This window comes from Paramisgurnus dabryanus, chromosome 3 (genome assembly GCF_030506205.2).
Source record: "Paramisgurnus dabryanus chromosome 3, PD_genome_1.1, whole genome shotgun sequence".
NCBI lineage: Eukaryota > Metazoa > Chordata > Actinopteri > Cypriniformes > Cobitidae > Paramisgurnus > Paramisgurnus dabryanus.
The window spans coordinates 32,612,300-32,624,421 of record NC_133339.1 but is presented as its reverse complement, the minus strand read 5'-3'; the positions used below and the strand labels follow the sequence as shown (position 1 = coordinate 32,624,421).

The window sequence follows — 12,122 nt, the reverse complement described above, 5'->3', positions numbered from 1 at the left end:
TTAATGACTGTTTGTAGTGATTCATCATACTCACCGAGAGCAGGTTCAGCACAGTCTTTATACTGCTCAGGTGTGCAATATGGAGAATCACCTTGAGACAAAACAGAAACAAAGAAATATCATGAAATAAAAGTAGACTCTTCTATATTCAGCCTTTCTTCTATAAATAATGAAGCATTCAAGACAAAACCTTTAAACCTTTAGTCAAACTCAATGCAAGACTTTATTTTATTAAATCACAAGAAAAACTTTTCACATATTTGTCAATTTTAGGTAGTCCTTGGGGTGTCCTTGCTAGTAATTTTATACATGAGTTTAAATATCATCATTTTGTGTGAACTGCATGTGTCTAGAGTCGCTCCTTAGGTCAAATGTATCCCTAATGTGCAATAAATACTGTAGCAGTCATAATCAGTTAATGAAATCTATAATTACGGTATTAGAGCAGGCTGTCTATATATGAATCAGACACAATCAGTCATGAGATAATTGCCCTAGCCTTAGCGTCCATTAAACCAGCAAGGCAATTTGACGTTGGCACCTTTTGGTCAGCAATAAAATGGACTTCTGTGAAAAGGGAGGGCAATTTTAAGAGAGAGATTAACATGGAAATCATGAACTTTCATTACCTGACCTGTTGAAATAGAAAGGTTGGCATTGCCAACCATAATCATGAGCTATTATCAAAAGCAATTAATAGGGAACATTACGTCACATGGAGATTAATGTTAATGAAGTTATTCCAGTGTTATGGATGTGACATTATTAGTCAAAATTTTAAATTAGGGCTGTCATGTAATCGCATACAAAATAAAAGTTTGTGTTTGCATAATATATGTGTGTGCACTGTGTGTAATTATTTTGTATATATAAATACACATACATGGATGCATGTGTTTTAGAAACATTTACATGTGTATACACCAGTGTTTCCCATACATAGGCTCTACTTGGGCGCTGCGCCCAGGTAAATTGCGACCTGCCCAGGAAAAAAAAATCACTTTACGAATTTCCGTATTTTCTGAACTCGACTGGTGTTTTGTTGAGAGAGAGAGAGAGAGAGAGAGAGAGAGAGAGAGAGAGAGAGAGAGAGAGAGAGAGAGATGGGTGGGGTTCAGGTGACCGTGAAGATGATGTACGCGTCATAAACTCATCATCCAGCGCAGCAAACTGGATCAACTGCAGCACATACGGAGCAGCCAGGGAACTACACTGCGACCAAAATGGTTGCATATGCTTATAGCATCCAAGTTGGCTTCATTTTGCGTGTAAGCACGTTGTGTCTCTCCCGTTGAGTGTCCGTTCACGTGCTCTCTGTTTCTCAATGAATTTGGGTGCGACGCGAAGCAACCTCAGTGTCACATTGTATCCTTTCATGTTTCTGAACTTGAGCAGAGTTTTACCATTAGAGGTCTTTTTTCACTGAGGACGCGGGACCCGTACGGTTCCAGGTTTATATTTTAAATGGTCAGTCGGGTCCGGGTCGGTCCTAGTTCATTACTTCGGGTCCCAAGTCTGATTAATATTGTGTGTAAAACCCGAGTCCATCGGAGAACGGCCGCGAGCGCTACCGCGCTAAAGCTCGAGTGCTGTTTCAGACCACACGCCGCTTCATTTTCTTTATCCCATTTTTTTATAATCTTATTATTAATAGACCATATCTTTACTAAAATCTAAACAGTTTGCACAGAGATTGTAGCAAAAAGCAGTGCTAATTCTGAACGAGCAAAGCTCTAGCTGACTCAGGATATAAAAAACGCAAAGCTGTAATGTAAAGTCTGTCATCGGGACAGCAAGTAGACTTTTAAATCTGAAATAATTAGTGGATTAAGCTTTTTTTAATCGGCAAAAGAGTAATAGAAAGCAGAAGCAGTAAAAGTGCCTATCTAATAGAAATTATTACCATTATAACATCAGTCACATTTATAATCTATAGACCTGCACTGTCTATTAATAGGCTATACATAGTATTGTATATATTGAGTTTGATAAAAGGGGTCATCAAATTACTTCATATATCAGTGCAAAAACATCAAGTGTTTTCGTGGTGCTTTGACAAACAGTGTAAGCTTTGTTTATGGCAAAGAAAGTTTGGGGTGGTTAGATTAATGAACTATAATGTGAAATTAATATTAATGTTTAATAAATCAAAGTATTGTGTTGTGTCACACATTATTAGTTCTTTGTCACATGTATAGTAGACCATTTTTTGTCGGTGGATAATGATTGCCCTTTTCACGAGCTACCACCACAAGTAAATTTCAGATCTATGGGAAACACTGTACACTCACCAAAGGATTATTAAGAACACCTGATCAATTTCTCATTAATGCAATTATCTTATCAACCAATCACTTGGCAGTTGCTTCAATGCATTTAGGGGTGTGGTCCTGGTCAAGACAATCTCCTGAACTCCAAACTGAATGTCAGAATGGGAAAGAGAGGTGATTTAAGCAATTTTAAGCATGGCATGGTTGTTGGTGCCAGACGGGCCGGTCGGAGTATATCTGCTCAGTTACTAGGATTTTCACGCACAGCCATTTCTAGGGTTTACAAAGAAGGGTGTGAACAGGGAAAATGTATCCAGTATGCGGCAGTCCTGTGGGCGAAAATGCCTTGTTGATGCTAGAGGTCAAATGAGAATAGGCAGACTGATTCAAGCTGATAGAAGAGCAACTTTGACTGAAATAACCAGTCGTTACAACCAAGGTATGCAGCAAAGCATTTGTGAAGCCACAACACGCACAACCTTGAGGTGGATGGGCAACAGAAGACCCCACCGAGTACCACTCATCTCCACTACAGATAGGAAAGAGCGGCTACAATTTGCACGAGCTCACCAAAATTGGACAATTTGAAGACTGGAAAAATGTTGCCTGGTCTGATGAGTCTCGATTTCTGTTGAGACATTCAGATGGTAGAGTCAGAATTTGGCGTAAACAAAATGAGAACATGGATCCATCATGCCTTGTTACCACTGTGCAGGCTGGTGGTGGTGGTGTAATGGTGTGGGGGATGTTTTCTTGGCACATTTTATGCACCTAAATGCCAATTTGGCATCATTTAAATGCCACGACCTACCCGAGAATTGTTTCTGACCATGTCCATCCCTTTATGACCACTATGTACCCATCCTCTGATGGCTAATTTAGCAGGATAATGCACCATGTCACAAAGCTCGAATAATTTTAAACTGGTTTCTTGAACATGACAATTCGTTTAACTGTCCTAAAAGGGCCCCCACAGTCACCAGATCTCAACCCAATAGAGCATCTTTTGGATGTGGTGGAACAGGAGCTTCATGCCCCGGATGTGCATCCCAAAAATCTCCATCAACTGCAAGATGCCATCCTATCAATATGGGCCAAAATTTCTAAAGAGTGCTTTCAGCACCTTGTTGAATTAATGCCATGTACAATTTAGGCAGTTCTGAAGGCGAAAGGGGGTCAAACACAGTATTAGTATGGTGTTCCTAATAATCCTTTAGGTGAGTGTGTGTATATATATATATATATATATATATATATATATATATATATATATATATATATATATATATATATATATATATATATATATATATACATACTAGAGATCGACCGATATATCTGTTTTCCGATATTTTCCCCGATATTTGAGCATTTTCCGATGATCGGATATCGGGGTGTAATATCGGATTGACCGATAAACGAGAGAATTGAGAATTGCGCGCTGGACGCATCTGAGGAGAAGAGCTCACAGCAGCAGCAGCGTGCACAGCAGATATGACTGCGGAGTGACGCGACTTCATTAAAAGGACTTTGAGTATACTTACTTTGCATCTGAGGCATTTATAACTAAAATCTTATTTGTGCATTAATGTATGTTATGTTAAATAAGTTGATATATTAAAAGCAATGTATGCAGTTTGTCCAAGAATAGAGACGAACTCACAAAATCACGTGCTGTTCACTTACCGGGGTTGAAGGCTGAAGCTTTTAACAAGATTTACCCTAAGTTATATTAAAATTTACCAGATAAACATTATTTTGCTAACTACTTGTTGGACTGCTGAAGGCTACATGTTGCTGGTCAAAACAACCATATTACTCCAAAAAAGGCACTTAATCCACCTATTTTACTCTATAAACTATGTATAACAAGCAGCCAACTCCGCTATAGTTTTCTCTCTCTCCCGCTGCCAAACGCAGCCCGAACTTTGGATCAGTCCATTTCTGACGAAATGATAGGGGTGTTTGGAATGGTCCATGTATTGGGAATATAGTTTCTACATTATTCATTAAATTAATATTATTCTTCACTCTTTCAGACCCCTCTATTTATTACTTTGTATGCAAAGAGGGAGTGATTGTGATGATGATGATTATTATTATAAGGGTTTGTTCAGTTCAGTAGTGTTGTAGTAATTATTATGTCAAGAACAGAAGTATAACAGTAAATAAAAATCGGTTTAGCATATCGGTTATCGGGCACATTAGCATCCAAATATTTGTTATTGGCATCGGTTTAAAAATATGAGTATCGGTCGATCTCTAATACATACATATATATATAATTATTATTTTTATATAATGGATGTTATATATAAACAAATATATGAATGTTTTTTTCTAAAATGTACTGTATACGAGTGTGTGTGTGTGTGTGTGTGTGTGTGTGTGTTCATATATGTATTCATAATTTATCAGATGTTTTATAAAAATTATATTAAAACTAAAATGCATGACTCTTTTCTGATGTTTGGACTTTTTGTCCAGAAACAATTTGTAGGAATTCTGTGAAAATAAAATGCACAAACCAGAAGCAATAACACTCTTACACACACTTAAATTTTTGTGTTATGGATGAGACACTTTCTGTAAAAACGTGACAATTCTAAAAGCTGTGATCACCTAACTATGACAAACAATTATTATTATTATTATTAATTTTGCAATATACATTGTGCTTAAGATTAAAAACCATATTTACAAACATGTGACCAGTCCAGTCCAGTTACAGCTCCTTTAAGCTACACTCTAAAAACAAACGTTGCTAAATAACCTATAAAGAACCCAACGGGGGTCACATAGCACCACTATGGCACCACATATGGTTCTACATAGCACAATATGGTTCTACACCGGTGCTACACAGGTACTAAATCGGTGCTATATGGCACTTAAAATGGTTCCTCTGATTACGAACCAAGAACCACTTTTAGTGCTATTTAGCACCGTTTGTTTTTAGAGTGTACTGTTAGAAAGGCTGTGCCATCAGTTTGTTGACTTTTTCCAAACAACCTCTGATCGACAAACACTAAATCAGCTTTATATTCTGACCTCTCTGACAGCAGGTTTGCTTTGACTGGCAGCTGCAAACCACTAGCGCCAGAAGGCATCAAGTTATCGCTACGCACAATGTCACGTTTACGTGCTTTCTGCAAGCATATGAGATACGACCTGATTGAAGGACTGTTTATCAGGAATTAAAGACTTTGACAGGGATCTACAAAGACAGAATGGGAACATAGGGCCTTGTTGGTTTGTGACAGACAGTGCAAACTTAACTTGTCATAACTACTCAGTCACAGCCTTTATTAGTGATGTCTTCATTACGCAAAATGACTGCCATGCAGACAGTGCCTCAAACTCTTTCTGACTGGCTAAACAAAGAATTGTTTGTGTGTGTGCGTGCGATTTACAGAGTCTAGGGCTTGTCAAAGGCATGACAGGAATATAACTGTATCCGTAATATCTGCCAAGTAACATGGATATTTTAACAACAATCTATTTAATTTTTTGTCTCTATTATTAATATTCATTATTAATATTTATTTTGATAATTTTTTTTAATCTATTGCAACATTATATAAAATTACACCAAAGATTAACTCTTTCGCATGCATTTTTTATGATTTCCACAAAAGTTAATGCCTTCAAGGAAATTTGAAACAGACAATACCTCAAATGAAAGAACAGACCCTCCAAATTTACCAAAGCTGAGATAATTGCATTTTTGTAAATGACTTTATTTAGAGATCAGATTCAGAATGATAACTGAAAAATATTAGTGGATTCTTCAGTGTTTTGTGTAAAGGGGGTTGGACAAGAAGTGCACATTAAATAGCTTGAGCTTAGTCAGATAGTGTCTACTTCAAAATGCAAAATATACGTTAGCAGGCAGTGTTAATCGTTAAGGGTTTGGGACAAATATGATGTTATTTAATGTTAAACTTTGTGAGTGGCGCTCTGTGGCGCGACAGGGATGTGAGCAACTTCCTAAGTCGTGGTTGGGCGCCGCGGACAGGCGCCACCTGTCGGCTCCGGTGTGCATATACTCATAGAAAACAATGTGTTCTATTTTTTTAGAATGGCGCTGCGTGTCCAGTGTGCGACCCCCTTAAGAGTGCCACCTAGTGGATGATAGCAGAAATGTGAAATGCTGTAAAAACTCATCATTGGCAGGGACATTTTTTTTTAACTGACGAGATAACTCGTCAATGGCGGTGAAAGAGTTAAAGAGATTCAGGGAACACTCACATTTGGCATGGTTGCCCTGAACCGTGCCCAAGCGTGATTGTCCCCACTCCCCCACAGGCTTGCACTTTTCAATCTGAGCCCGAGCACGCTTTTATCATTAGGATGTGATTGTTTTGAAGAAAGCCCACCTCTGAAAGTGGGCTATTAACCAAACCTCTCCTGGCCACGCTAGTCAAACAAACCAGGCTCTTGGGGTCAAACGCACTCAGGCACAATTCAATTTGAAAAGTGTAAGTTTGCTAGAAAGTAAGGGAAAATACAAAGACATAACCTGGTCGAGACATACCAGGCATGTAGACCATCCTGCAGTTGCAGTTCTCTACGATGTAGCGCGTCTCACACTCTATTCGGCAGGCAGAGACGCTGTACACCTCGAAGAGGCCTGATTCCAGGGCTCTGGTCACACACTCGCCCCATGGAGGTGGAAGATAGGTTAGCTGAAGGAACAAGATAAAGAGATTTAAACAGATTGATGAGCATGCGACTGACATTCACATAATCAGTCAACTGCAGGGGAAATGGAGGTGTAGAATGCATATGTAAGTTGAAAGACATTTCACACATGCATGGTTTTAAAGTGATTTTGTTACATGTCAACATCAAATTTCTATATCGAATAATATTTATAGCACGCTTGACCATATCAGGACCAGGATAAAGCGGTTTTATTTTCAACAATGCTGACACCCATTGTTGAATACTCCTTTTGGTAGAGATAAGGTGAAATATTATTAATGGCAGCATTTGTGACATCCTACATCCACACCAGTAGGTGTCAGTGCAAAGTGCAGGACTACTGTAGCATTAATCTTGCGTAGCCAGACCTTCAGACAGCCAGCAGAAAGTCTGGACTCCATTGCAGGTTTCATTGAAGAAGGACCGCACAGGAGGCCATCTCTCTGGCATGTAAAGCAACCAATCACAGTTCTGCTTTGTTTCCAGGCAGACTGTTAAAAAGGTGACACACACACAACTCCCGGAAACTTTGCAGAATTCAATTAGTTTATGACTTAGAAAATCCCAAAGTGTTTCCAATTTTGTGTGCCATATGCATCAGACATTCAGCCAATGACCCGTGGGAAAGATGTCTGAGACTGCTATAGCATTGGCCAGTCAAAAATAGTCATAAAAATGTGAATTAGTTTTGATAGACCTTAGTCACGGTACTGTAGATGCCATATCGATTTTTACGTGCATGAAAATGAGGCTGTGTTACTTTCTACAATGCATTTCTGTCCTACCAAGCCTCGATTTAGTTGCTATAAAAAATGAAACATGGTGCTACACTGACTGAGGTCCATACAGCTGCTAGCTATTTCTGTTCTGTACAAGGATGCAGATCAGCTGCCATCAATATATTTTTATAAAGTGATAATTGAAAGAGTGATTTATAGACGACACTGGCTGTTTTATACTTTAGGTCTTAGATTATTATTTTGCTGGGTACAACCAAAGGCATCCTGCTGGAACGTGTCTACTGGCTGGAGGGAATATCTGCTGCCATACAAATCAATCTCACCATACACAAAAACACACTCCAAAAACCCTCAATGAGCAAACAAACTGAACTGGCCATCATCCCGTAAACCTGGCGGTTGATGGAAAAGGAGGGAAAGAGGGGAATGGTGGGTGGAATTGTCAAGAGAGAAAACTATAAAGTGAAATCTCAGACTGGATGACAAAAGAGACAACAAGAGGGAAAGTGTGGCACAAGAAAATGCCAGGTGGAGAGGAGGAGCCCATCTGCCCAAAAACAATAGGTCGCCTACAGCCTCATACACTAAGAATGCATTACCCATGATTCTGTGCAGGTTAGCTCTATTTATGTTTAACAGGGGGGATTATGGGTAATGAAGTGTGAGTAGAGGAGCAAAATGTGAATAATGACCTGACTTGGAGAGGATAAAAAGGAACATAATCTCTTTCCAACTGTTCCTGGAAACCACAGAGCATCACAGGCACAGATTCAAAATCTGATATTTCACAGCAGCTGATCAGAAGAAAGATGTCTGACAGGCAAATGAAATTGGTCAGCGGTGATATGCCGATAAATCAAAGCTACTTTGAGGTGGGAAGATTTTAAAGACCTGTCTTACCGTTGCAGGGGGATTAAAGAAGTAAACCAAGTTTCTGGAGCTGACTGTAAGTATTACAGGGAAAACATTGACAAAAGCGCCTGCTATGATTTCTTTAAAACAAACTCAATGGCATGTTCTTCAGCAAACAGCATTTTAAAGCTCCCATTTTTCTTTTGTTTTTGAAGCTATGATTGTCTTAACAGTGCACAATATAACATGTTCATGTTTCGTGTGTAAAAAACGCAGTATTTTTCACACAATTGACTTATCTGTATAGCGTTGTTTTCACTGTCATAAAAACGGTACGATGTCTTCCTTGTTCTATGAAGTCCCTCCTTCAGAAATACGTATCAAGTTCTGATTGTGTAGTTTGTTTAGTGTGTTGTGATTCGACATCAGCTTAGCTTAGCAGAGCCGTTTGAGCCAAAGCTGGCGACTGACATATTCCTGTGGGCGGAGTTTAGTCAAACACTCTTATTTTGATGTGATTCAACTGGGAAGTAGAGGGCTGTAGTCCAAACCGGCTGTTCGCTGTAGGCTTTGAAAGGTGAATTCTGTTAAAGAAAATATATCACTTGGCATTGAACTTTGAGCCTTATTATTTCGCAGGTATTATTTATGCTCTAACAGCAACATTACACACTAAAGTTTGAAAAATGGGATCTGGAAAAACGGGACCTTTAAAATTTTTTATTTGCATTACTTCAGCGTAAGCCTTTATACTTTTTCATAGGGTCTCCGTATGAATCCACAGGTCTGGTTTGTCTTGTTCTGACAAGACCAGTGGCCAGTTGCATAAACATAGCCACAAAGTTAAGACTTTGTCTTAGGAACTAATCTGACAAACTAGAAATTAGTTAGAACTAGTAAACAGTCTTACTTTTTGGCTTCAAATTAGACCAATCTACATTTTTTATAACTGCCTAAAATGATATGACCAGTCTTGAATAAAAAATTAGATGACTAAGTTTGTAAGACTGGTCTAAGCAGTTTATGCAACCAGCCACTGGAGGCCCTACAAATATGGCGGCGGAGTGACACGACTTTCTTAAAATGACTTTGGTTTTGCTCAGAGGTTATAAAGTGTTTTTTATATGTGCAATGCATTACATGTAATTAATACTGACTTCAAACATAATATCGAAATTAAATATGAGTCTCCTAGTCAAGAATTTGACATGCACAGTCTCTTAAGTCATATTTACCAAACTCAGGAACTAAGTGACTTGAATATCGAGTTGCTGAGATGGGAAAGGCATAAACTATAAACATGGTAGAGGGAAGACCGATTGCAGTAATGAAAACAATCTTGTCTTTTCCATAAAGTCTAGCTTTTTCACGTTTATTAGCGGTTTAATCAGACGCATGCTTGTTGTCATGGTTTCGTGTCTGGCCCACAGTTAACGTCCCATCTATGCTTTTTTATCAGTCTGACTAGTGGCTAAACTGACCTCTGGAACAGTTACTTTATCAAAAATGAAGATTTGAAATTTGACAGCCAGGCAAGAATTAAGAGGACATATCATGAAATCTGATTTTTTTCCATGTATAAGTGCTATAATTGGGTCCCCAGGGCTTCTATCAACCTAAAAAATGGAAAAAGATCAACCCAGTAACTTAGTTTTGGTAAATCATTCACTGCAAGCATTTGTGAAAAAATATGTCATTGAAATTTGGCTCCCTCTGTGATGTCAGAAGGGGATAATACCATCCCTTAATCTGCACTATCCAACCACAGCACTGCAATTTGATGCGAAAATCAGCTCATTTGCATTTAAAATGGCACACCCAAAAACAAATGTGGGGTATTTTGAGCTAAAACTTCACATATGCACTCTGGGGACCCCAGAGATCTTAAAAAAGCCATGTGAAATGTCGCTTTCAAAGGATCCGTAGCTACCATTGTATACATTAATTTTACACCGTTACATTAGCTCAGTGTGTATGCAGTATATATACTGTAGTTAATAACGATGATTTAAATTGAGGTAATTTACTTGTTATTCATTTAAAAACACAATGCTTGTAATCACGACTTAAGTAGGAAATTTCGATGGCATGTGAAGGCAGCATGTATAGACACAAGATTGCACATGCAATCAGAATCAAAGGTGATCATGAATACATAGCTTACAATCAGTTCTTGTTATTAACATTATTGCAAATCAGTACAAAGCTGTTTAAGTAATCATTTTAATTCAATCATTCTATTGACTTGTAGGAAATGCTGATGCACTATTTTTCTTAAATTATTCATTAATGATTAAAACGGTATGAGTGTATATCAGGGCTCTGTCTTTTATGCTGACTTTCCCTTTTAGCTGGAGTGTGTGTGTTTGCAGCATAATGTCTAATTAGTCTTATCCGTGATCAAAAATCGACTCGCTGTGGTGGTGGAGACTTGATGTTCCACCTTTTGAGGTTACATTTTTGTCTATAAACACTGCAAAGTCAGTTGCACAATTAGGACAGAACAGCCCAAATATTGGAACACAAAGGTGATGTCACACATCACTATTAAGTGTTAATACCAAACAGGCCTTGGGGGCAAAGTAATTTAAGTGGTGAAAATCTCTTTGTATAACCTGAAGGCTTAAAAATACAGCCTTTTCTGTTCACTGAGCTAAAATGTACCATTACTAACAAGGACAGTTGAGAGTTTAAGCTCTCTAACACACACTTACATCATCTCACAGACCCGTGCAGGTAGCAACAAGCGTCATTCTGTTAAGTGCTCTGCAGTTACTTCAATATCAAGAAAAGCTTTTTTTGTGTTTCTGTGCTGAAAGGAAAGATAAAATATATAAAACCATTTTGGTTTTTGTGCCGTCATAAACATGACTGAGTGTTTTAGGTGTACGTTATTTTTTCTAAAATGGTGCAGGAGTGTTGGTTTTGTATTCATAAATCTGTGGTATGTACAGTATGGTAGTGGACTTAAAGTATGTGACCCTGTTTGTGAAAGCCATTTTATATTTTATTTACTGCTTTCGACATACATTCATCACAATGTAAAGAACATTCTGTGAAATTATAGCCTTGCTATACTTAACATTTACTGGATAAGGCCATGTCAAAGATTGAAATTAAAGTGAATCTCTACAATGTCTTATGTCTACAACGCTTGAACCGATACAGTCAAACTTGAAAAACCGTGTATGTTGTAAAGAACAAAATCACAGCCACTTTAGGGATCTTAACATAAATCATAAAATTAAATGCTGAATTTGACAGACTGTGTTTATAAGACGACTATTAGATGACCTACTTTTGTATATTTGCAAGCAGAAACAGAAAGGGACCCCTGCCAGAGGGGCCACTACAAAAGCTTTTAAATGGAGCAACAAGGGTAGAGATTGGAACTCGAAAAATATCCTGCTGCTGAATGGTTTGAGTTTTTCTGTGTTTCTATGTAACTTATTTTTGATGTAAAAGTGAGCCATTACAGCTAATGGTAGTTGTACTGCGAGTGACATGAGTGTGCCGTTAGTCTGGCTAGTTAGTCTGCTAACAGACATTATTT

General features: G+C 38.2%; 1 protein-coding gene across 4 annotated transcripts in view; it reads right to left on the bottom strand.

Annotated features, from left to right (window-relative positions):
* asic2 (acid-sensing (proton-gated) ion channel 2) overlaps positions 1–12,122 on the bottom strand; it is a 391,924-nt gene that overhangs the window by 24,841 nt on the left and 354,961 nt on the right. For all 4 annotated transcript variants that reach the window (XM_065255498.2, XM_065255499.2, XM_065255497.2 and 1 more), the window contains 2 exons: positions 6,808–6,958; positions 35–91 (listed from right to left, as the gene is read on the bottom strand). In XM_065255498.2, coding sequence (XP_065111570.2) covers positions 35–91; positions 6,808–6,958 — 208 coding nt within the window. The remainder of the gene's footprint in view (positions 1–34; positions 92–6,807; positions 6,959–12,122) is intronic.